This window comes from Podarcis tiliguerta, assembly GCF_965153285.1.
Source record: "Podarcis tiliguerta genome assembly, chromosome: 7".
Taxonomy (NCBI): Eukaryota; Metazoa; Chordata; class Lepidosauria; order Squamata; family Lacertidae; genus Podarcis; species Podarcis tiliguerta.
Window position 1 is genome coordinate 86,021,913 of NC_139540.1, and position 27,213 is coordinate 86,049,125.

At 44.3% G+C, this 27,213-nt stretch overlaps 1 protein-coding gene across 1 annotated transcript in view; it reads left to right on the forward strand.

The window, feature by feature from the left end:
- Positions 1-4,723: 4,723 nt before the first annotated feature.
- SORCS2 (sortilin related VPS10 domain containing receptor 2) overlaps positions 4,724-27,213 on the forward strand; it is a 122,763-nt gene continuing 100,273 nt past the window's right edge. Inside the window, exons 1-2 of the mRNA XM_083448573.1 lie at positions 4,724-5,047; positions 14,591-14,658. Of these exons, the coding sequence (XP_083304699.1) occupies positions 4,757-5,047; positions 14,591-14,658 (359 nt within the window). The 5' untranslated portion in view covers positions 4,724-4,756. The remainder of the gene's footprint in view (positions 5,048-14,590; positions 14,659-27,213) is intronic.

A 27,213-nucleotide genomic window follows, 5' to 3' on the forward strand; every position in this document is an offset into this window, starting at 1 on the left:
TTAAACATTTCAAACATTCCCTATACAGGGCTGCCTTCAGATGTCTTCTAAAAGTTGTATCCTTACTTATCTCCTTGGTTTGGGGGTTTGTATAATGGCAAAAAGAAATACAATATGAAGATCCAAGCAGTACAGTGATCAAAGGAAAGGAACAAAGGTTTTTTTGGGGGAAATGGGGTGCTTCAGCCATTTCCTCCACTCTTTTCCACCTCTCCAACTTCCAGCACTTTCTTTGCTAGGTTCTTCTGTCTGCTAACACACAAAAATGGGGGGGGGGGGCTTTCCCTGACATTACATGAGATGTGTATTTAACTTACATTCAAGAATTGCGTTTAGAGGTGCCCCAGGTGATTTGGATCTTCTCCACACCAGCTCTCCAAATGCCCATTGGCCTTAGACAAAGAACTGAGAGAGCTCTCTCTTTCTTATCCTTTTGTTGTTTAGTCGTTCAGTCGTGTCCGACTCTTCGTGACCCCATGGACCAGAGCACGCCAGGCACTCCTGTCTTCCACTGCCACCCGCAGTTTGGTCAGATTCATGTTTGTAGCTTCTGCAACACTGTCTAACCATCTCGTCCTCTGTCGTCCCCTTCTCCTTGTGCCCTCCATCTTTCCCAACATCAGGGTCTTTTCCAGTGAGTCTTCTCTTCTCATGAGGTGGCCAAAGTATTGGAGCCTCAGCTTCACGATCTGTCCTTCCAGTGAGCACTCAGGGCTGATTTCCTTAAGAATGGATGCATTTGATCTTCTTGCAGTCCATGGGACTCTCAAGAGTTTCCTCCAGCACCATAATTAAAAAGCGTCAATTCTTCGGCGATCAGCCTTCTTTATGGTCCAGCTCTCACTTCCATACATCACTACTGGGAAAACCATAGCTTTTACTATACAGACCTTTGTTGGCAAGGTGATGTCTCTACTTTTTAACGTTCTAATATTGCGAAATGGAGTCCACTTAATTGCAATCAAAGCACGAGGGTGGGCTGGGGATTCTGGCATTGAGCCACGCAGAGTATACGAGAGACCCGGACACCGGGGGGGGGGGGGGAGAGAGAAGGGGAGGCAGAGAGAGAGACCCCCTCATGGAGTCTTTCCTCTAAGTAGCAGCCTTGGATTTGCCGGTGGATGAGCCCAATCCCAATATTCACCTTGCAGGTGCACCACAGAGATAGAAAAAGGTTGAGAGTGATCCTTGCATGCATATATCCTGGCTCAGCTTGCAAAGCAAGTCTTTGTACAGAGAGCTGGGCACATCCATAGAGAAAGGAAAAAGTGCGGAGTGATACTCTCATGCACACTTTCTGGCTCCGTTTCCAAAAACTCAAGGCATTTTGGCAAATTCAAAAAATCCACCCGGACTAAAATCCCCTGAAGAAGAGGACCTGTACGGGAGATACCACGTATGGCAACTTCCAGTGTGGAAGCCCAGTGTATTGTTACTCTCAGTTGCATACACATACCACTTTCTTCTGTGCTCCTTGACCAGGCTCCAACCATCATCTCATAACCACCCACAACTGGCCTTCTCAGCATGCCGGATCAACTCACGCTTGCGTTTGTCTGGAGGGGCCCTTTTCACCTGCCACCAACCATTCCCCCAGGCTCCTCCCTCAGTGGGAGAGATGGGAAGCAGGGCTCCTTCCACCAGCTCTGCTGAAAGGCCAGCTGCATCAGGCACCTTCTGCCCCTGAGCTGGTCCAGGTGCTCATTATCAGAACCACTGTGCTTGCGTTTTCCTTTTCCCTCCTTGCCCCTTTTCCCTTGCGTGTTGTTTTTGTAAGATGGTAAGCCTGAGGGCAGAGACTGCCTTGTTTTAATTGTATGTAAGTCACTCTGGAAGTCCAAAGGAAGAAGATTAGGGTACAAATGCTCAAAATAAATTTTAAAGATGCAGTGTGTGGACATATTATTTTATTCTGAAATGCAAGATGCACTAGGCTGAAACCTATTTTTCAAGTTTGTTAGTATTTTTATAAAAATAAAAATACAAGAGACAGCTATCCCTCCTTTTACAACTTTCTCCAGGGGACTTTTTACAATGAAATATGCTAATCTCTCTGCCAATCTCTCATACAAGGTATGGGGAACCTTGGGCTCTGCAGATGTCGATTTACAACTCTATGAACCTCCCTGAGACCTGTGGTTATAGGGTGGTATACAAATATAATAAATAATAATAGCAAAATAACTCCCATCAACCCCAGTAAGCATGGCCAGGGATTATGGGAGTTGTAGTTCAGCAACATAGACAGAGCAAGAGAGCCAAATGTTTCCCACACCTGAATTGTACCAATGATCTCTCCATTTTGGCATATAAGGTATATATAAATTAATACAGATTCATGTGCCTGGCCTTTTCAATATGTCCTACTGGTGAGCAGGTCACCCGCGGTCCACAGCTAAAGTACCTTCAGTTTTGGGACAAAGGAGTTACCAATAAGCATATGGACATTGTTCTGCTAGATGATGACAATGCGGGGGAGCTTCTGAATGAGGGCAGCATAACTGAAAAATGAGACACCTTGATCAAGTGGAGCTATTTATTTCACTATTTCTTCACAAACATTTTCTAGTACTTTAACTGAATTTTACATTATCATCACTATGCTACAAATGGGGGCCTGAGGCTCTATTAAAACAATTTTTTAAAAAAATGTAACTGCACACCTGAAGATATAAGATTCAAAGCAACTGAACAAGTTCATGCATCTATTCATAAAGGAAAAAAGTATCTAGGCTCCATTTTCCCAAAGAGAAGCATTTTGGATTTTTTAAACTTTGTAGACAATTATCCCTAATGGGATGAATGGAAAATGTGATTTATTTGCCTATTTGTAATGAGGTTTATTTGATGTAACATCTACTTTCACATACTTAATTACAAACCCATGTAGAAAAGTGGCTGGTTCTTTAAAATGCTTTATTGATTGTCTTATTCGCGGAGCAGCTGTTAAGGCTGGCATAAATTCATTTAGTCTGAAGTTGCAATCTTTCTTTCCTCCAGTTAATATTGTGAAAAGCAGGTGATATAAAGGAAAAAGATTGAGTTGGGTTGGTCATTGCTGAAATCTGTTTAGCACTCAGATGGTAAGTGCTAATGGATTATAGTTATGTTGTAGCTTGATATTAAATAGAAATAATGCATTATAGGAATTATTTTTTGGAGATGGAAGTTGTAGCAGGAGGAATTACATTAGTTAAATGCAACTTGAAAAATATATTGTACTGAACTGGAACTTTGTTGTTCAGGACTATTTCACACTTCCTTGCAATATCTATGAAGTGAGTTGTATATTTTATACGACATTAGTCTATCTTACTGTAACACCTGTACCGTATATGCTTATCACGTTTGAGAGTGACAGCACCACAGAATATGTCCTGTTTGCGCTGGGTTTGTTTGATCATAGATCTGACCTTGTTGTGGGCATCACACATGCCAACCCTTTTGGTATAGCCTACCTGGGAGGGCTGTTATGGTTAAAAACAGGTGAGACACGTATGCCGCTTTGAGCCCAATGATGGAAGGGTGGACAACTAAAATATTTGAGCAGGCTGAGCCCCCCGAAGTTGATGGGCTTTGACATTTAAATGGGGTGTGTGTGGTGTGGCGTGTGATAAATTATGTGAGGTTCGTAATTATGATGATGATGATGATGATGTGAGGTGGGGCCTACCTGCCCCCCCTCAATATTTTATTCAGGCTGACACCCGTTATGAAAGATTACTAAAGTCTGCCCCTGTGGTGATGTATCATTACATTGTGCAGGCCCAGCCTGAGAGCCAGAGCGCGATGGCACCTTCACCCGACTGTGTCTTGTGGCTGGGGCTTGCCTGCGCCTTATTTTCCTTCTCCGCCTGTTGCTGCCTCCTCCCTGTGCCAGGCGCTGGCGGCGGGCATAGCTGTCAACTTTTCCCTTTTCTTGCAAGGAACCCTATTCGGAATAACGGAATTTCCCTTAAAAAAAGGGAAACGTTGACAGCTATGGCAGTTGGGGGAGATTTGACGGTTGCACCCCAGTTTCTGACGGGGGCCAATGCTGCTTGTTCCTCCCTCTGCTTTTCAACATTGCAATATATCGCTACCGTATCACAACATCACTATCACGATGTTGAAAAGTTGGTATCACCCAGCGCTATGGGACCTCTGCTTTTAGGGCTTGAGGGGCTTACTCAGTACGGACAGGAATTTATTGGATTTCAAATCCCATTGAGGTGGGGGCCGGGGCGGACTTTGGTAATATGGCCCCCACCCTGAGTGAGGACAAAATAGAATAAATAGGCAAAATAGAATAAATAGGCATCGTTATCATTATTTTGTACTCCCTTGGCTCGGGGCGGGTGAGGCGCCCCAAATCTGCCTCTAGTGGAGGAAGCGAATTTCCCCGACGGGCGAAGCTGCCCCTGTGGATCCTGCTGCCTGAGGCAGCCGCCTCCCCTCGCCCTCGGTGGCAAGCAGAGGCCGAGGAGGCGCCGGGCGCGGGGCTCCCGTCCGCTTGCCAGCAGCCGTCGGGGAAGGCGGTCGGTCGGTCGGGCTCCGGGGCTCGGCGGGTCCGGCCGGCAGAGGGCGGCGCTGCGCCTGGCCTGGGCGTGGAAGCCCCGCTGGCACGTTGTTTCCCACGCCGCGCGTCCGCGCCGCGCTCCCGCCTCCATCTCGGCTCGCTCCCTGCCGTCCTCCGCCTCCGCGCCCGCCTCGCCTGCCAGACTCGCATCCCTGCCCGGCGGCGGCGGCGGCAGCGGCGGCGCAGCGGAGGCCGAGCATGGCGCCAGCAGCGGCTGCCGGGGCGCGCGGAGGGGCGTCGGGCCGGGCAGCCCCGCTCCGCTTGCTGCTGCTGCTGCTCGCGCTGGGCGCCTCCTGGGCGGCGCGCCCGCCGGACCGGAGCGGGCGCCAGAGACGCGGCAGCCCGCGGGACGAGGCGGGCGGCCTGCGGGGTCGCGCCGGCGGCGGGGGAGCTCCCGAGGCGGCCTCGCTGCTCACCACCTCCTTCGTGCTGAAAGGCGACGCGGCGCACAACCAGGCGATGGTGCACTGGACGGGCGAGAACAGCAGCGTAAGTGCGGCTCCCCCGGCCGGCGAAAGAAAAGAATGTGGGGCTTTGGGGGGGGGGGATTGCAGTCACGTGTCAGACTGGGGAGGCGGCAGGGGGGACCCGACCCCAGGGCATGTCCCGGGCATGTCTCGGGGCCCGACTCCGGCAGCGGAAGAGTTAACCCGAGGGCGACGGGTTGCCGATTCAGACTTCTTCCGAGGCTCCCCGCCAGCTGAGCGAGTGGCCGCTCGGCAAGGAGCCCCCTTCATCCATCTGACGGGCGGAAAGCGGGACGCGCCAGCAAGGGCTTCGCCTCCTCTCGCCCGGTTCCGACGCCCGGTTCGCGAGGCGCGCGCGCCTTGGCTTCTGGACTGGACGGGGATTCCTTGGAATCCTGCGCGGCGCCGGCTGGAAACACCGGGAGACCCAGAATAGGTTGCGGCGAAACAATGGGAGACGCCCCCGCTCTCTTCTGCCACGCAGTATTTTGGTGCTGTCAAATGTATTGTCTGCCTAAATGCCCCTGGCAATTAATCTAATCGTGATTTACCGTTTTTCAGATTTTTTTTGTTCACTTTGCTGCATGCAATGCTCATTCTGTGGCTGACCTCCTTTGCAATGTCTTATTTTGAAATGTATAATATTTTAGTTTCCTGTTAATCTTTATGTATACTTTATATCTGACTTTCTTTGGTATTGTTTTATTTTGGATTGTTTTATTTGGTGTTTTAATGTAGGCTGTAAACTACATTGAGGGTTTTTCCTTAACAATATAAAGCAGTATAGAAATTAGATTACTGGTGATTAGATTACTGGTGAGCCTTCCACATGGTCATAGAAAAATGATGCATGATCTGCCAAAGAGCTTCATGCTTGCCACAACACCTGTCCTCTAGTCTACATCATTTTAGGAATGCCGTTTCCTTCCCCCGGTGCCTTGGGAGTTGTTTCAGAGGCATAGGACCAGGTTGTCACACATATGGGAAAAGTGTCTTGCTGGTCACACACAAAGTTGCCCTGGGCAGGGCAGCCACTGGTGTTTGAGGGAAGCTAGTGCTTTGCTGTGGTTATTGGGAGTGAGTGAAGTTGATGTTGTGAGCACCAGTGCGGCTGCAAGATGCTTGAGTGGTAGATGTAGTTGGGTCCCTCTTGGGCCCAGTGAATGGTCTAGACCAGAACACATTGCTGGATCATGACTGAATTACTTGGGCATGTAATCCCCATGTAAGCTGGATGGTGGATATTTAAACACACCCCAGACAATTTGCTTCCTTTGACAGAGCAGCAAATGGCTCCCCCTCCCAACCAAGACCAGCTGATTTGGGGTTTCATGAAAAGACTGCAAATTGCCAGTTGTTTAATTCCTTATTGCATTTTTGTTCCCAGGGAGAAGCACTTGTATGATTTTCTGCCTCGTGTGCCAAAATAATTTGGGTTACTTTGACTTGGTTTGGTGGGGGTGGGGCAAGGGGGTATCATTTTTTGTTCTGTATTAGCAAAAGTCCTGCTTCCAGCCAAGAAAAGGTGCTTAGTCACAAAGTTATTTTTGTACCTGGGTGGGAAATTCCATGAAAACCCTTGTTTCTTTCTTCCCTGGCTGTAAAAATGACAATAGTTTGCTGTCTTTTTGTGACAGCCATAGCCACCTGCCCAAGGTGGATGCACCTCTCTACCTAATGCTATGGCTAGCTCTGACACACATGTGCACTTACATGCATCAACATCCATTGCCTTTTTGAAAGCCATTTCTTACACTCTGGGGTAGCCAGAATACATAATGTACTAATCTAATAAATAGTTTGTGTATGCAAATGCTGTGGCCCCCTCACCACCTCCTGTGGTTCCCACTGAGTCCTGTGTCTTCTCATAGGGTTCTGGATGTTTCTTATAGTTGATTGGAGGACTGTGGTCAACACATCTCAGTGCATACGGAAGGAGAATGGTGGAGCAGAGCGCTTGCAAGTTTCAGGGTTTTCCCAAGTTCTTGGTGGTGGAAGGAATGCATTGAGTTTCCCAGTGACTATATGATAGTATTATTAGCTAACCCACAACCTCTCTGGCAGTTCTGGAGGACAACTCATTTCTGTGGGGGTTGAGGATTTGATGATGGTAGAAAACTCACTTAAGCTACTCCTTAAAACTGTATTTCCTCTCCCTTTCAATGTCCAACTGAGTGGCAACGTATTTCTAAAGGGATGGTATGGTGGTGGGGCTCAAGGCAACATAGCAATCCCAAGTGCTTTGAGGTAGGTCAACTGCAGTTCTATAACTATTGGAAAGAAGAACATTTGTAGATCTTGAAACCAAGGCCAACATTGTCCATTTGGATCTATTAAGTGTATTCATTCACCTCTACATGGTTCTATTCTTATTTCAAACATCGTGATGTATCGATATATCGCCCAGCCCTATTCTGCTTGACTGTTTGGCGCCACCCTTTTTCATAATCTTCCACCATAGAAGATATAAGTTCAGAAGTGATGGGAGCATCAGATCTCCTTAACCAGTTTTCTGCTGGTGTGTGCAGAAAGCAGTGAAAGGGAGGTCACACACACACAATGCTCTTTTCTGAACAGCACTAGCATTGCATTTGGGGACTGCTCTCAATGAGTGGATTCTTCAGGACTTACTTGAAGATTCCTCGTATGCCCACATGGGGGGTTGGTGGTTCTTGGAGACTAAGAATATGTTTGAACCATTGCCTCATGCTTGCCTTTTGTTTGTTCCTCTTCGTTTCCATACTATTCAGGAGATAGTGATTTTTAAATCACCAAGGAAATGATGATTTTTAACTAAATTAATTTCCCCATTTTGTAAACCATGTATTTCCGTCGCAAATCTGCACACTGATAATCACACATCAATTAAAGCATAGTTGTTGCAAATAAATAAAGCCTTTGTACTACCTAGGTCATGCAGCCAACAAGCCATTTGCCCTCTCACAGTATGATGTCTGCTTACAGACAATAAGGACAAATCGTGGAATTGCTGGATTTTTCTTTGGCATTATCTGAACATATGGAAGAACACTAAGGACAAGCTAGTGTCTTTAAATGCAGACTTAACCCAATCACATGGCTAGGGCTGTGTAGGTGAAGATGAAGAATCGCCCTGTTGTACTTGAAATTACACCCCCTCTTCCTGCTTTATTTCCTGCTTTATTTGTGATTGGGGAAATTCAACATTTACTGTCACAAGTAGTTTGACCCTAAGCAGGATTATACCATGTTTCTCATATATCCTTGGGCAGGGCCGGATTTAAGTTTGATAAGGCCCTAAGCTACTGATGGTGATGGGGCCCTTTATATGTCTAGCTGCCCTTTGTCAACAACAAATTGTTGCTGTTTTTTGTGTTGAATATATGCTATATACAGTCTGTTGCTGTATGTAGGTTTTTTTGTTTTTGTTTTTTATGTTATATTTTGGAAATGTACATCCAGGTTATTCCCCTTTAAAAATTTTTTGGTCCCCCAAGAGAGCGGGGCCCTAATCTATATACATTTAGCTGATACGTAAATTTGCCACTGTCCTAGGGCATTTCTTGGGAAAACAACAGATGCATCCTCAAGGATTATCCTTGCCCCCCTTTCCTAAAATCCCAGGTTGTGTTTTTTCTTTTATTTTCAAAATTCAGACATTTTGTTGTGATCCACCCCCACCCCAATGTAGCCAGCTTACAAAAATGCTCTGGGAATATCCATTGGTGGTATCCAGTCTTACAAGCAATTTAAGGAGCTGAAATGATGTTATACATCTGTGCCAGCAGCTTGTTCATTACCTTCAGTTTCTGCTTCATCTTTGTGTGATGGAAGATTCAAAGGGATAGAAGAGGTGGTGCAATAAAATATTTATCTGACACATAGGCACATATGCATTAACCTTTCCACTCCTGTTAGTGCTTGTTGGCAATACGCTGTGAAACCGCAGAATTTGCTGATGGCGGAGAAGTGGCAGAACCACCAGCACCGATTTCAGGCAAGATCACACCAAAGTCAGCACCGATGGCAGACTGGGACATTGCCAAGCATGAACTCCAGAGAGGAGACCATTTTTAAACCCACATAATAGACATTTCCTTTTGTTTATTACATTGCTGATGGTTTCTGTTTTCAACTTTTATTCTGTACCCCCCCCAACCCATTTCCACAACTGGTAAAAACTAAGATAGGAGCTGTTGGATGTAGCAGCTCCGCCTAGTATGTGCTGTCATTGTTTGAATAAAATGAAGACCATTTTACTCCTTTAGTCTATCATATAGTATGCTTTTATGTGCAAAGTTATACACAATGTTGTTTATGTTCTTAATGTCGTAAAGTAAGTTTGCATCTCATATGCAGTTACAGTGGTACCTCAGGTTAAATATGCTTCATGTTACATACGCTTCAGGTTACCTACTCCGCTAACCCAGAAATAGTGCTTCAGGTTAAGAACTTTGCTTCAGGATGAGAACAGAAATCGTGCTCCGGCGGCGCGGCAGCAGCGGGAGGCCCCATTAGCTAAAGTGCTTCTTCAGGTTAATAACAGTTTCAGGTTAAGAACGGACCTCTGGAACGAATTAATTACTTAAGCTGAGGTACCACTGTATTTGTTTCTTATGTTTCAGTCTCTTCCAACATTTCCATTTTTTGTGCCTTCAACATTTCTGAAAATCTTACATCTGTAGCCAAGGAAGAGAAGGGATTTTCCTGTGCTGGAAATCCTTTTCCTTCCAACCTCTCTTCACCACCATTAACCTTTTTGCTCCCAGGTCCCCATTCTTTACCTGTGTTGACACTGGGAGGAGATCTAGATTGTGCCTTGAATCTTTAATATTTTAATAAAAATAAAAATAGTTCCATGTTACAGCTTCATAGTTTATGTTTGATTTGATGCTTATTTGAATTTATCTTTCTATAATAAATATGTCATAAACATATTCCATATAGTCGTTGCTAATAAACACTGGGATTACCTATGCTCTACTTTATGAAGGTTGATACAGAGTGAGGTCCACTTTTAAAAACAAGTCCCTTCTTCCATCTGTCTTCACAATAATTATCAGTTGTGAGTATTTTGGACCTTGTTTCCATTTTTACAGAAGCAAATTCTGAGTACAACCATTTCTGAAGACGGTTGTCCCACTTTTCATTGCTGCCAAGGGATGACGGAGGCTTTGAGAGAAAGGTTTCAGAGTTAAAATTCTAAAGTGGTGGCTTTGTTATAGTGCAGTGCGAAGGAGGGGTTTTGGTGCTCTTCCTTTGGGGCGAGTGTAGGGTTGGGGAGAAAGCAATTATTGTCTCTTGCCCATGGGCCCGTCGAAAAACCAACCTAGATTAGGTGACTTTTAAAAAGATTCAACATCATCCCCTGTGGATTATACTATGTCTATCACTGTACCAGATTCCAAATGAAAAATTAATAGACTTGGCCCTGCCTGCAGGCTTACAACTGAGAAAACTCAACACATGAGGGAAAAGGAAGTGGGATAATGTGTCAAAAGTTAATTAGGAAAAACAGAGACTGCTGGCAGTGAAGGGGAGACTGATTCTTTACACCAGAGCTTTCCAAACTGTGTGACACATTAGTGTGTTGGCGTGTCGCACAGATGCTCCCCGCTCTCCTCCCAGGGCTGGAAAGGGGTTGCTAGTAAAACTGAATTACTGTGTCATGAAATGATGCATGTCCAAAAAGTTTGTCAACAACATGAAAAGTTTGGGAAGCTCTGGTCTAGACAGACCAAAGGTCTGACTTGATGTGGGGAGGCTTCTTATGTTCTCATCTGGATATTCACAGTTTGAATTCTACACAGGAAAGGACAAAGGGACAATGAAGCTTATTTTGATGCTGGGGAATTGTTATTTTTGTTACTATATATTTATTAAATTTGCTAGTCACTTTATCCTGCCCAGGGCAACCGAAAGCAACTTACAACCAACCAACCAATGAAACCAACAATAAATCCCACATAAGTACATTAAACTAAGAGGACAGAGAAATACATTAGAAACACCCCACCCTCTTCTATAAGGCCACATTTAGTTAAAGGCCAAATGCCTGATTATAGGGAAAAGTTTTTGTAAAGAAGGTGCCAGGCGAGCCTCCCTAGGGAGAGCATCCTACAAGCGAGGAGCCACCCCAGAAAAGGCCTGTTCTCGTGTTGTCAACCTCCAAAACTCTCATGGAGGGGGCACATGAAGAAGGACCTCAGAAGATGATCACAGGATGCAGGTTCATATGGGGAGAGATGGTCTTGAGGTATTTTGGTCCTGAGCCATTTAAGGCTGTATAGGTCAAAACCAGCATTTGAATTGGGCCCAAAAAGTAATTGGCAGCCAGTGCATAGTTCATTTTAGGAAGCTCTAATGTTGTATTTCAGCACATAAAGAAAAAATGTGTGATAAAAATAGTATAAAATACTAAATATTAATGCAGCTCATTGAATAACCACTGCTACAGAGAAAGACTAAAGGTTATTGGTGACAGTGAATACCAAAAATGTACATTATCAATATTTAGGATGTTTGATGTAGGGAAGATTTAGGAAACTGAAACAAATAAATTGTATGTTCCCTCTTTAAATTGAGCTCCATGCGAAGTGTCAAGGAAAATTTAAATTGATTACTGGTATGGTTGCAGAAGGAAAATGTATCTATTGTATTTTATGCTTGATAAGCTGGTAGGCTGTGGCTTTTTTGATGCCCCTTGCCAAAACACAGCCATGAACGCAGGTGGTCTGCTACATAGATACCTGAGGTTTACAAAAGACTGTACATCTGTGAACTCTGTATCGACATTTTTTACCACTCTTCTTGGTCACAATTCCCAGGATTTCTACCTTCATGTCAATGGAGTCATTCCTTTGAGCACTAATTTGATAGAAGCATTGTGAACTTAATTTTGGAGCATTTAGTTACCATTAGCATTTACTTTCATAATAATTTACCAAACATGGCATATGACAGATATTTTTAAAAATTCTGGTGGGAGGTATTGGGGCAGAGGGCAAGAGTGCAGGGTGTATTCAGAGGTGGAGAATATTGCATTAGTTTTCTTGATTATAAGGCTAACACTTCTCTCCTGTTTTCTAATGATTCTTTCACACTGCAGTACCTGTTGCATTATGAATTTGTGGCTTTTTAACAATATAACGGCATGACATGCTGAAATTCATTCACACCCATGGCCATGGTGTGACAAAACAATGAACAACCTTGGACAGTTTTCTATTCCCCCAGCCTTCTTCACACGCATGCTTCTGTTGTCCCCATGTCCCCCTCCCCCCATGAAAACAGCAGGAAAGAACACTATGCTGACATACTGCCCAAAATTTTGAGACTTTGCCCCCCTTTATTTTTTGGGTTAAGTGGGATCAAATAACACAGAAATAAGTGCTAAACATGCACTATATCCCATTAGTTTTACAGAAGTGGCTTTTGTGTCATATGAAAGCTATAATATGATGCAGCAATTAAGGAATCCTCAGGGTAATTGAATAAACTGCAGTGTGAATGCAGCCTAGGTTGGGTTTCAGAGCACATGTGTTAAAACTACACTGGTACCTCGGGTTACATACGCTTCAGGTTACATACGCTTCAGGTTACATACGCTTCAGGTTACAGACTCCGCTAACCCAGAAATAGTGCTTCAGGTTAAGAACTTTGCTTCAGGATGAGAACAGAAATCGTGCTCCAGCAGCGTGGCAGCAGCAGGAGGCCCCATTAGCTAAAGTGGTGCTTCAGGTTAAGAACAGTTTCAGGTTAATTACGGATCTCCGGAACGAATTAAGTACTTAACCTGAGGTACCACTGTAATTTCTCCTGTTTCTGTCTCTCACGTGAGATCTGACTATTCACAGGTCTAGTGAGGGGCTATCTGTTCAAAGATCACTCCTTCCAGAAGCTAAAGAAGCTCTTACATTAGAGGGAAATCTCCTGACACCAGCTACTGGTCTTGTCCAGGGCCCGTCATATAGGGACTCTGCTGTGCCTTCCTCTAAATTCTGGAGAGGAAGGAAATCCAGCTATCCCTGTTGTCCCTCCTGGTGATTACTTTTGTGGGGGAACACAGATCCACAGGAGGCAGCGTGTTTGTGGGTCCCTGGATTGAACAGTGATTTCTTTTCTTTTGACTGTTTGAAGCTGATGGCCGTCTTAACAAGAATTATTTCAAAGCAGCTTGCATTCCCAGTGGAATGCATGTAGCCAGACAACTGATCACCCAGTTGCCAGCAGTCTGAGGAATAAGGTAGGATGAAAGTGGACGCGGCACAGCTGCAGCGGCCTAATGAGGATTGGTGGCGGCAGCGAGTGTTGAGGCATGAGTATGACACCCAGAGCTGTGCTACGTGTCAGAGGAGATGGAAGCAGCTCCAGTTGGATTTTATTATTCTACATAAGTTACCTTGAAGCAGAGCCAGCCCAAGACATTTTGGCACCTGAGGCTACCCACAAGATGTGCACATACACACTGCCAGGCAAGAAGGGATGAATCATAGAATCAGCAGGTGATGCATTGGGTGGGGGCTGAATCTGCTGTCCCTGCGGATCCTGTCACCTGAGGTGGTTGTCTCACCCTGTCCTGCCTTGAAGGTCCTTCTGGATTGAAAGGTGAAGAGAAACAACTAGCTAAAATAGGCAGATGGTGGTGGCTGCTCTAATGGAGAGCTTCTGTGGTGTAGTGCGATGAAAGTGCCAGAAATTTCTAAAATTATATTTTTGTAATATTATTGAATAGTATGAAGTAACCAATAAATTAATCTCTTCTTTCTTTGAGCATTATGCATTTCTGACCTTATTTCAATAATATAATTTATTTATTTATTGTAGACTCTCACAGAAGTTCAATTTAGCAGAGAAATAATTTATCATATTCAAAACAAAAAGTTTGTGGAGTAGTGTGTTGCTTTTAGGCTGAAATCTGACACACACACACACACACACACACACTGACATGGGAGTACTTTCCATTAATTCTTATATATGTTAGCTATGTAAATATAAGGGGACGCGGGTGGTGCTGTGGGTTAAACCACAGAGCCTAGGGCTTGCCGATCAGAAGGTCGTGCCAACCTAGCAGTTCGAAAGCACCCTTAAGTGCAAGTAGATAAATAGGTACCGCTCTGGTGGGAAGGTAAACGGCATTTCCGTGCGCTGCTCTGGTTCGCCAGAAGCGGCTTAGTCATACTGGCCACATGACCCAGAAAAACTGTCTGCGGACAAACGTCGGCTCCCTCGGCCAGTAAAGCGAGATGAGCACTGCAACCCCAGAGTTGTCTGCGACTGGACCTAACGGTCAGGGGTCACTTTCCCTTTACCTTTTTATGTAAATATAAGCTCGGAAATTAGTTCAATTGTAGCATGTGCATAGTTCTTGTGTTTGCTTGTGGTTTTATTCATTATTATTAAAAAAACACTTTTACCACCCAATCCTGATTTCAGTGGGACAGTCTTAGATGAGGGCAAACATAAAATAACTCTTAAGAACTCAAAGTCTTGACATTTATTTATTTAATTGCATGCTGCTGTTTATTATTTTTGTTGTCTGACATAAATACCTTAGTTCTCTTATTCATTTGTTTTCCTTTAGGTGATTCTGATCCTTACCAAGTATTACCACAGTGATATGGGCAAAGTATTGGAGAGCTCTTTGTGGAGGTATGTTATTGTCTCATGCACTCAGTATGTGGTCAGATAGAGTCACATCTTGCTGTTTATTTCTTTTGTTCTCTTCAAAGAGCAGCTTGAAAAACTTGGAAAGACATTTGAAGGTTTGGAGCAATAGATACTCCTCTGATGTTACAATTTTAATAATAACTAGAGATTACAGGAGAGTATTTCTTTTTCAAGAGTGTAACCTATTTGTAAACTTCCAGAGCCTTAATTTTGTTCAGATCTCTTCTAGCCTTATTTTATCTTATTTATTTTAGTTGTGTAAATAAATGGGCAAGTAAATTAGCTCAGGATGTGGTATGTTCAGGGTTGGGTGCGCTAGTTTGCTTTATAAACATTTTTACATGTGCAGTTATGCAGATGTTTACTCAAAAGTAAACCATACAGAACTCAATACTTTTTAACAGTGTTAAACACTGCAACATTAATGATGATTAACCTTTAAAACCTTGATCAAATACATATATGCACACGCACACCCCGCCTAATGCTTCTAGCTGTTCTTAATGGATGTGATGAATTTCTTCCTATATTCCTGCACTTTTTTTAGTCTATATTTAAATCATCCACTGATTTTAATGGGGGGAAATCTGCAAGAGATGACTGCAAGTTACTTAAGATTCCATTTACTTCAGTGTGATTCATACTCAGCGGCAGAGCAGGCCTTCATGGCGCCCGAAGGGGGGTGCATTTTTTTGTGCGCTGGGGGGAGTACACCATCTCAGTGCCCATTTATTTTATTTTTTCGAACTCTTATTTATTGGTTTTTCACACAGAAAGAAAAAACTTTACAGATTTTAAGATGGACTGTAAATTACTTTATCCTTTGACTTCCCATTCTCCCCTTCCATGGTTTCCATATTTACTCTTGAATGCTGCATATTTCGCATATACTATTCAATACATCAATTTTAACTTATTTATCTTAGTAATTAATGCTGTTGCTTGCTCATATTTCAAGTCCTGCATGCATTTTCATCTTGCTATAGTAGTTCTTTAAATACTCAATAAAAGGTTTCTAGACCTCAAAGAGTTTTTCGTCATATTGATCTCTAATCTTTGCTGTTAATCTTGCCTGTTCCACATATTCTTCCTTTGTTGGAACTTCTTCTTTCCATCTTTGGGCATACAGTATTCGTGCTGCTGCTATGATATACATAAATAAGTTAACCAACTCTTTTGATACTTCATTATCTATAATTCCTATAAGAAAAGCTTTGGGTTTCTTGGGAATCATCAACTTGAACATCTTTTTAATCTCATTCTATATAATTTCCCAATAGCCTTTAACTATTTTTACAAGTCTACTACATTTAAGTGGCCATTTACATTTATTTGTTTACTACTGCCTTTTTGTAATTTTACACACCAGTCTGATGAAGGGGCGGGGTGTAGAAGTAGAACAGCCCGATCCCAACCCTTGCTGTGCTCTCCCTACCCAGGCTGGAAGGCTGGAGGTAAAAAGAGGGGCTTAGATGTGTCATGTGGGCACATCTAACCCTCCCCCCCCAAAAAAACCATGGCCCAGTATGCCCTTTGTCCCCTCCTATCCCAGTTGGAGTACTTATGGCTCAGCTGGGCACTGGTGGCTTCCACAGTGGCAACAGATCTCTGCTCTGTCTGCAGATCTCCATTTCCTCTCCTTCCCTCACCTGTGAGAGGGACAGCAGCAATCTCCTGTGGCTCTCTTCCAAGGCCGTAGGTGTACACCCTTAAGGATTTTGATGGGATTGCTGTTACTGTGCTGCAAATTTATTTTGTGATCTCATGTTTTTGTGCGTGCTGTTAGCATGCTATCAGAGCATTCTGCTACTGTTATTGGGGAGTGTTGTTTTGTGTACAAGAGTGCCGACTTGAATGAAATATTGTGGGGGCCCAGATAAACGCCGCCCTGCATAATCAATCACATAACACAGTGCACACACACCATTTGAGTGAGAATGCCCATCAACTTTGTGGGGACCCGGTCCCCTCAAATATTTTATTGTGGTGGCCAAAGCCCCCACGGTCCCTAGGAGTTGGGTTGTATGTTTGTGTATATGTCTCAGTGTATTTTTAAAAAATAATGTATGTGTTTTTGTGTAGTATTACAATGCATTTTTTTCTTGGGCTTAGGTTTTAAAATCTGCTGTAAGTCGGTCAGAGACATTTGTGCAATAAGCAACTAATAAATAATAACAATAATCTTAATGTTTTAATATCCTGTCTGGCTGCTGCAGTTTAATTGTTTTGTGACCGTGTGTTATTGGTTATAATTATAATGTTTCTGTGTAGCTGCACATTTGTTTTGTGTATATGTTGCTGCGTAATTTAGAATATGATCTGTAAGCTGATTTTATTGTAAGAAAGTTTTCCTAAAAGGCAAGATACAAATTCATGAAGTCGATCAAATAATGGGCTTAGTCCAGAAACACTGGAGAAAATAAAAACACACTGTACTTCTTTTGGAACATGTGCTAAAAGCTTATGCATCACTCACTGTCCCAGAACAGGTTAAATCAAACCTCCTAGTGCAGATGAGCCTCCTACCAATGCTGCCTCTGATTTCCTGGGCTGAGCATCAGTTGGTTGGCTCCCATCCAGTCTATTATGGATTACTGGTTATCATGCATGAGCAACGCAGAAGTAACAAGATTTGTGGCAAAATACAACCCATGCTTCTGAAGGCATTTCCAGCATCTCTCTTAATTCTGTAATTTTATCAACATGGAAACACTGAGATTATGGTTGCTTGTTTTTAAAACCCCTGTGATTAAATTTTATAGGTATTATCAAAATGCCAGGCATGATGAGAGGTTGTGGTTGAGGTTGGTGGAGTGTGTTGTGGGAGCCCATGAAGGGGTGCAAAGAGTCTTTCTGTGTGCTGTGGACAGAGGCCCAGTTCTACCACTGCAGGGTCCTTCTCCACAGAGGCCATGTCCAGTGTCAAGGGCATTTTGTACAAGCACTGCCACATGTGCTACACACTTTTTTGGGGACATACAAGTAAATGAACGCCATCCACCTGCATGGTAGAAAGTAAAGGAATTGTTGGTGGGGGGACTTAACCACCTGAACTGTGCTTCTTCTGACAGCTAGTCTACTTGCCCTCAGAATTCAGTGGGAACCATAAACTCATATTAAGAAAATAATGCACTTAGGACACAGTTGGAGTGGAGTCCCTGGGACCCAGTGAATTTGGCTGGAATTTAGCCTAGTGCTAAGGAGCTAATTCTGTAATTTCTTCTAATGGGATGATCTCCCCTTCCCCACATGTGCTGTTCTGGGGGTTCTCACTGTTGTGGAGGGTGGGATGATTAAAATATCCCCTCACACCCGGTTTAATATTCCACCATTCTTCAGCAGAGTTTATTTCTTTCAGCAAAGTAAGCAGCTCATGTTTATGTCAAGCAAAGCTTTAATAATAAAGAAAATTGTAGCACAATAACATACTATCTGAGGGAAACTAAAACAGCATCATAAGGCAGGAATGAGACAAGAATGAAGAATGACAGTTTGTCTCTCTTTAACTGAACTTAACTGAGCACACAAAAGGAGGGGCCAATTCCGGAGCAGAACACCAAAGCCACACCCACCAGATGCCAGACATTCTACTATTCAAATTAGGCCCCAGTGTTTTTCTAACACTCATAACCCTCCAGAGTAGATTTGGGGAGGCCTGGGGGTGGCACGAGGCAGGGAGAGAGAATTCCTATTATGGGAGTCCTTGTGCTGGCTTTCACTAAAGGTACAAGGTAGTTGAATCCAGACCTTAATGTCGGAAAAGGGAGGCTGATTTGCTATTGCTTCAGGGTGTCTGTTGTAAGACAACTGAATCCTTTTGTCTTTGTGTAGATGGCAATGACCTTTTCTGTGGCACTCCAGAGTTGTGCCTTAGCAGGGGCTTACACAAGAAAAAGATGGGGGGCGGGGACTGGGACAGGAAAAATATTGCAGGAGAGGATGTGGTTTTGCCACTCCAGCCCAGGGAAGGGAAGGCAAAGAGTTGCCCTAGTTACTTCCACCATGGCTGGTGAGGGCTGGCAGCCTAGCTTCTCTGGTGGTGCCTCCTGCCTCTTTCCCTTCCTTATTTTCCCTCCTTCCAGCTGCTCCCCTCTGCTCCCCCCATCCTGCCTGCAAGAGGGTTTTGTTCTTGAAGCTGCAGACTGGCTCTCCTTCTTTGATGAGTCGTCCTCCCAGCTGCCATCAGCTGCTCCTTGCCGCTTCATAATTGCAGTGCTGTGCAGACGCCACGGGAGAAGCTCATTTTGTTTGCCAGCAAGGGTGCTGGCTTAAATACAACTTTCACTCTGTGTTCCTTGTTGCTGGGATGGAGCAGGCAGTGATATGTGACTGGAGCTGGCTGCGGTGTCCCTGAGATCAGGGCTCTCATTCTCCCCACCATCTTAAGTGAATGGGTGCCATTCACCTTATTGGAGGGCAGGGGAATGAATGGCCACTGCCAGTGCTTTTTTTCTAAAAAAAATGTTTAGGGGTACTCTCATTTTGGCTGCTCCCCCTTCCCCTTCCCTACCCCCAACCCCTGGACGAGGGACTCGAGGTGGCAGTGGTGCTGAGAGGACGGGAAGGCCCCTGGTGGTGGCGGCTTGAGCAAGGAGGGGCCAGTGCAGTCTGGCTTACTCTAGCCTGGCAAGAGGAGGAGCAGCAGTGGTGGCGCCATCATCTTCACCGCGGCTGCCCCAGACTCCCCTCTCTGGGCACCGGTGGGGAGAATGATGGAACTCCAGTCTGTGCTGCTATTGTGGAGACAGCTGACGTGTCAATCTGTCCGTTGGTCGGTCGGTTGGGGCAACACAAAATGTTTAGGGGTATGCGTACCCCTGCGTCCTCCCAGAAAAAAAGCACTGGTCACTGCCAAAAATATCTTTTGGGGACTTAGCTATACAGCTGAAAGATAACATTTTAAGTGCACTTTAAGTGCATTATACAAATGTGACACTAGGTGGTGCAGGTGAGCTTATGGGGAATTCCATATATATTTTTAAATGTTTTTTTTTAAAAAAAAGCATTTTCACAGCTTTTTTATTTATGTGTAGATTCAGCCTCTGTGTAAATTAAAACTGACCATGAAGGTGGCAGCTTCAGGGGCAGTGGGCAGGTTCTGCTCCCACCCTCATGGCACGCCTGTGGTTTTACTTTCTCTCTATGGCAGGAAGTTGCAGGCTGCATGAGGCAGCAGCCTTGCCCTCTAGCTCTCCTGTGAGTGTGTGGGTGTATCTTTGCCTTCCTTGCTCCTTTCCACACCTCATCCACAAGAGCAATTCTCAGGCAGTGGATGCTGCTTCCACTGCTGGAGAGAGAGGCCAGGGAAGAAGACTTGGACTCACCAGGGAGAGTCTCTTCCTGCTTCCTCACCTCAGCCATGGCAACAGCCCTCCGACTGGGCTGCCCTCACTCCGTATGTGGAGGGAGGCTGGTTGTGGGCAGCTTTGAGAAAGCAGCAGCGCATCTGGAAAACCTGCTTCCCTCTCTTGCCTATCTACACATTGTTCTGCTCTCAGTGGTTGATTTGCCTAAGGAAGAAAAAAAGAAGCAACTTTTAACACATAATGCCTTCTGCTGACCTGTAAGGGCATATAACAGGGTCCTGTAAGCAGGTAGACTTTGTATTTGTGGGCAACCGCAGGTGGAGAGCGTCCAAAATTATTTATTACATTGCCCACCATACACAGAACCTAGGAGGCACTTTTCATATCCCTTGTTTGTCCAGGAAAGCTGCCTCTCCCTGGTGGAGAGGGTTCTCTGGCTGCTCAGTGATGCTAATGCTCCAGTAACTTATAATGTGGTCCTCTTTGCACTGGCGGCAAGAAAGATCAGGAAGAAGAACCTGGACAAAATTGCAGTAAGGGAGATTCAGAGAGATAGGAAAATACTGTATGCTGTGTGGAGTCCCCATTCTATGTGTGAATCTTCATTTTATGATATTGATTATTCAGGCAGTGGCTCTGCTTTTTATATACAGTTATATAGATATTTCTTTTCCTGAAAGTGTTTGTATGGTTTTGTCATGACCTTTGGCTAGTGCAATAAAGCTTATTTACCCTAACTAGAAAAAATTAAACAAGAAAACTTTTAACCCACAAAGTTTTCTTTTTAATATATTTGGTGGTTGGGAGACTCTCCTGGTCCTAATTATTGCTTTTTATTTTAGAAAAGTAGGGAGGACTTTAAAGGTTTGGGTTTCATTGCATCCTCCAAAATTCAAGGGTTCTTGGTTTATACAAGAATTTCCATGGTAGTTTCTAAAGTGCCAACAGATTTAAAAGGAAAGTGTTCTCAGGCTCTCAGTAGATGGCAGAATTGATATCAGGCCTATTCAGGGAGGTGCCATGGTGATAAACTGGTGTTGGAAGCTGAGAGGAAACAAAATGCCAGTGTTCTGTTAAGCTTCTGCAGATTTAGCCAGCTGCAACTAAGTGCTGTGGTGACAAACAAATTAAGAATGCCACAGATTAAAAACAAAGCATTGTCTATGTAAGGACCAAGGCCTGGTTAAATTGCTAAGGATGGTGCTCACTCCATGCATGTGTTTGTAGTTTTTGAAAGCAACAGTAACCTAAAATGATGTTTTCCTAGCAAGGTGCCCACCAATGTGCATCAAAATATGGCCACTATGATAAATTATAGCTGAATGGGTAAACGAGTGGTCACCTCAGCGACCATTCCCTGTTGTTTTAACCGCCTCCTGCCTTGGCCTTGGCCTTGTTTATTGGAAGGGACAAGGTTCTACTCCTCTGACCTAAAGGATCATGTTTGCTGTCTGGGGACCCAGATAAATGTCACTGAAGGCCCAGAGACAGTTGTGACGCAATGTGCCTTCCACCAACGGAGGCTGATGTGGCAGCTGCTCCTCCTCCCAAGCAGAGGGAGCTCAGCCACAGTGATCCACACTTGGGTATCTTCAGATTAATGACCACCAATGCTAGTCGCCAAAGAGCACCTTAAACCTAGGTTACGGTCGCCTCAAAGGAATGTCTGTTTTCAGGGGGTTGGACTGGATGACCCTTGGTACCACCCAGCACTACAATTCTATCATTCTGTGATCTCAACTACATTGCTTGACTGGAGCTTACACTTACAACAATTCACTTGTCCCGGTATGCAAGAATGAGAAACACACACAGTAGAACTGGAAATGGTATTACGATTCGCAGAGAGACTATGCTGCTGTGGACAGAGTCATAGAATCATAGAATTGTAAAGTCCGAAGGGACCCCAAGTCGTCTAGTCCAACCCTCTGCAATGCAGGAATCTCAGCTAAAGCATCCCTGACCGATGGCCATCCAAAATTTGCTTCAAAACCTCCAATGGAGAGTCTACCACCCCCTGAAGGAGACCATTCCACAGTCAAGCAGCTCTTACTGTACTGTCAGAAAGTTTTTTCTGATGTTCAGTTGGAATCTCCTGTCTTGTAACTTAAAGCCATTTGTTCAAGTCCCAGGAGTAGGAGAAAACAAGCTTGTTCCCTCTTCCATGTGACAGCCCTTGAGACATTTGAAGATTCATATAGAACCAGTTGTGCATGTTCTTTTGCACTGCCGCTTGTATCAGACGATTCAGTCAAGTTCATTAATCATTTGGTTGTTAGCAGGGAATGGCAGTCAGATGTATGCAAGGTGACCTTCCTGATGTTTACTCGGGATGGGGATAAGATGGAGATAATAGCCAGGTTGCTGCAACACACAACATATTTTAATTGTTAGATGCAGATTCTGCTAATTGGTTTTATTGTACTGAACCTTTCAGAATCTTGTCCATATGCCAAAAAAGGTTTGAGATTGACTAAGATTGATTGATCGAAATGGTATTAACTATGGGCTAAGGCAGAAGTTTTTAAACTATGGTCTGTGAGTTCCATTTGGGAGGCCGCTGGAGAGGCTGCAGCAGAGTGAAATTTATCTGTACTCAGCTCCGCACTTACTTTCCTTGATATGATGATGGAGGACAGAATTATTAAAAGGTTAGCAAGGCCCTAGACCAGGCCTCATGATTCTCATAATGCATTGGATGATGATGGGGAAAGTGTTTTATTTTTCACATCCCTGTACGAGAGAGGATTTTCATCACTTGTCACCCTCAAATCCAAATACAGAAATGGGAGGACTGCTGAGCCCAACCCAAGGCTAAAGCTGACAAAGATTACACCTGAAGTTTGCTCACAAAAACCTCTGAGCTGCATCACCAAGGAAGTGCCACCACACTTGACGAAATGCTTCCCACCGGTGCCATCTGGTGCCAGGTGTGGATTGGGGCACAGGGCCACACGTGGGGTGCTGTTGGCAGGCAGTCCTGCACGCACTTAGCCAACCTGCCTGAATCTCGGCAGTGTTTCCTTCCAAGTCAGTGTGTCCAGAGCGGGCTGCCTGGACTTCTCTGCTCCTGGGACGGGGAGGGAGAGCAGCATTTGCGAGAAGCTTCCTCGCCTTTCATTCTCTGAGAGGGAGAGGCGCCACCACTGTGCACCCACCTCTCTGCCACCACCATGCAGCCTCTTCCCTGGCCCTGCCCACCCCCACCCTCCACTGATGAGGTCCTGGGTTCAGGCTCGGTCCTCCTGGCAGTGCCTCTGCGTGCCCGCCTGGCTCCTGCTTGCCTCTTCACCTAGTTTTTGGGAGCTCTTTGTTTTTCACTGCCGTAGAAAATTGGGGCCACCTCACTTTTCACCCTAAAAGCCAGTTCACGTATGAACCACTTTAAAAGCACCCGTAGAACCCTGGGGAGATTCTACTTCTTTATTCCATTGTGAGAACCATCCATTTATTTCTACTCTTTGCATCCAGTTCTAATTAAACCAGCTACTAATCCATAAGTGGACCTTCCCTTTTATCGTATGATAAAGTGCAGTTTAGGAGCCTTCAATGAGGATTTTATCAAAAGCTTTTTAAAGGTCCAAGTACTCTGCCTGCTGAATCACCCCGTCCACATTCTGTTTGATATTTTCAAAGAACTCTGGAAGGCTAGTCAGAAGCCACACTGAGTCTCCTTTAGCAAGGCTTGTTCTTTTATGTCTGCCATTCTCCAAGCTGGGGCCCTCCAGATATTTCTAGACTACCACTACACTGACCATTAGTTGGTTCAGGAGAAAAATATATAGAAAGGAGAATCCCTAAAGGCCAAGATCCAAGTTTGGGGCAAGTGCCCTTTGGTGACAGAACCCTAGCAGAGATTTAAAATCACAAAATATGCAGCAAAGTAAAGCATAGAAACATAGGCGTTTAGACCTTTAAAATATGTGCCCTTTAAAGTGAGTTCCAAAATGTCCTCTTAAAAAGTACCCCCCCCCCCCAGTTTCCCTCTTCCCTCAGCATAGGAAAAAACATTTGGTAATTTTAAAAATATTTTACTTACAATCTTTCCAAAGGTCAGATTCATGTGCTTCAGAAAAGGTTGCACAGGCAGTAAAACTTCACTTAGTTACAAAGTTGTGGAAGTTCCTAAATTATTGATATAAGAATTATTGACTCAAGAATGGCTGGTGAGAGCCATATAGCTGAGCTGGAACAACCAGCTCTAACATCTTCAAACGTTGAGTTTCTCAGATAGACTGGAGGTGAATAATAGGCTTGATTACCTATTTCCTCCCAAGGTGAGGGGAAGTGACCTAGACTAAGCCTGGCAAGGCAGCTTACTCTATGGCAGGGGTGGCCAACTCGCAAGAGACTGCATTCTACACACAGATTCAGGTCAAAGTTGTTGAGCTTTTTTTATAGGGAGGTGGAAAGCCCCCAATTAGAATTCGAGCCTAAGATCAAGGGAGAAAGGGGAACAGCCACTCATCCAAAGATCACTGCGGAAACAAACAGCCTCGTTGAGTAAACTCCGTCTTCCGTTCTGCAGATCGTGCAACAATGGAGGGCGGGAGGAGGGGGCGGGTTCTGTTTTACCAGTGCTAAGGAAAGGGACCCAGCGATCGACCGCAATCTACCAAAACCTCACTGGGTCTACCAGTGATCCCTCGTGATCAACCTGTTGGACATCCCTGTTCTATGGTATTAACCACATCATGCACTAATTAGACTTAAGCATGTTGGGACGCGGGTGGCGCTGTGGGTTAAACCACAGAGCCTAGGGCTTGCCGATCAGAAGGTCGGCGGTTTGAATCCCCGAGACAGGGTGAGCTCCCGTTGTTCGGTCCCTGCTCCTGCCAACCTAGCAGTTCAAAAGCACGTCAAAAGTGCAAGTAGATAAATAGGTACCGCTCCGGCGGGAAGGTAAACGGCGTTTCCGTGCGCTGCTCTGGTTTCACCAGAAGTGGCTTAGTCATGCTGGCCACATAACCCAGAAAAACTGTCTGCGGACAAACGTTGGCTCCTTCAGCCAGTAAAGCAAGATGAGCGCCGCAACCCCAGAGTCGTTCGCAACTGGACTTAACTGTCAGGGGTCCTTTACCTTTACCTTTTTTTGTTGGTTTTATTAGACTGGTTATCCAGCACCATTGGCCATGTGGGCTGAACTAGGGCTGATAGGAGTTGTAGTCCAAGCATCTAGAAAGGCTGGAGAAGGCTGTTCTCTATGATTGATAACTTTATATTTAACCTTGCTTTCCTCCAATTTACAAGGAACAGAAGTTATGCTCATGGTCCTAGATCTTTCTTTTAAAATTTGTGGTATATGCACTACTTTGCAATCGTCTGGTTTGGACAATTTAGGGACAGCTTACATATTTTTGTTACAAGATCAGCAATTTCTCAGCTTACCCAGGGAGTCTCACTTGGCATCTATCATTACGTCTTTTTAGCACCATGCAACAAGAGCTCTTAAAAGCCCAAGTGAATTGGTTTTATTCTTCTGCTACAATTTTATTTTTGCTTTTTCTAGTCTGCTGTTTTTATTGTCCGTATGTGTTTTTATTGTTTTTATCAGTTTTATCTGATTCATTAGTTGTCTTGGGAGTGATAATACCGACAGGCAGTTTTCAAAACACCTGATAAATAATAAATAGCATAGACACCTTCACCCCACAGACTTCGATTTCCTGCTAGGAACTGTAAAGTGTGAGTTCGAGGGAGTGGGGGGCATAAGGGCTGGGGAAGACCACTTTCAGCTGCAGTACCAATTGGGACAGAATTACTAACCTTTCCCGCCACAGCTCTGTGCATCAGCATTGTGGTGTGTAGTTGTTGGTGCATTTTGCCAGCCATCTATATATGAGAATATCTGTGAGTACATTAGAGCAAGGCTTTCATGCACATTTCTTTGACACAAATGTGGTTTGTTTTTGTTTGTTTGTTTATTTTAAATGCATTATGATATACAAAAAAAGGGTGTACCATGGAAGGAAACTTTATTTAAGATGTGCAGTATACATCCTTTAGCAGCTGTATACATGAGATAAGGGCTGGGGTCCAGAGTTCCTGTGCTCATGTTCTGCATGGCCCCATTTACAGTAACCCCCCCCCCCACATGTCCAAATGGTATGTATGGAATGTGTACCCCTTTCTCTCTTGCCTCATTCCCATAGAAATACCGCGTTTCCTGTTTTTTGGAATAGACAGATAAACACAGAGAATAAAGTGGTATTAATTGTGCGGAAAAGGATTGTGATATTTTTGATAGGATTATTTTCCATGAAGATTTTAGTATATTGGAAGTGCCAGAGGAAATATGATACATGCTGACTGGTTGTTTGCCTTTCCTATTTCTCTGCTTCAAGCTGGTAACTTGAAGCTTTTACAAATCAATTTTCCTACTTGTGGAACGGCTTCCTGGTTGCCAGTTTCTCATCAAACATTTCTGTTGTTGGATGCTGACATATGTGGCCTGACCGTCCTATGAACTTTGTAAGAATTCAGCCATAATTATTCTGCTTCATTCAATGTCTACAGCAACAATTTGCCACAGTATAGTATGCTTGATGTCAGAACTGCTCACAGATTTTCATTTTCTATTCACCTTTTTATTATATTTTTTTACAAAGCAAGTGCCATAAAGCAAGCACTGTCTCCTCAGTATTAGACATTTGAAATAGGGTTCTTGTTTAATAGCCAAGTGGGTAGCTTGCTCATTTGTGGCACCCCTGCTGTGGAACTCTCACCCAAGGAGGCTTTCGTTTTATTGTCTTTTAGGTGTCAAATGAAGAAGACATCTCATTCTCTTAGGCATTTTAATTGGTTTGATGTTGGATAGTATGGGGGAGCTGCTATATTTTAAAACACAAATTATTTGCTTTTTAAATAGGTATTTTAAATGTATATCATGCTAATTCTGTTGTTTGTTTATTGCCTCTAAATAATGTACTGTATTTTATTATTGTCCTACTGTAGATTACACTGTAAAGCAATTTTGTACCATGGCGTAGAAAGCAAGTGTGAACTCCCAGAAGGGAGGTTTGTGCTCAGAGGCCATCACCATGTGGGGCATTCCAGGGGCACATTGGGGGAGCACTTTGGACCCACCAGAACCGGAGCCCCCTCTTCCCCTGACACTCTCGGGCTGAAAAATGTATGCTTGCCTTGGAGCTGGTGCAGTTGTTTTCTCTCCCATTAGAGTCTATAAGGGGAGAATTTTCTTAGAGGGCTAACTGGTGGAGGGGGACTCCTG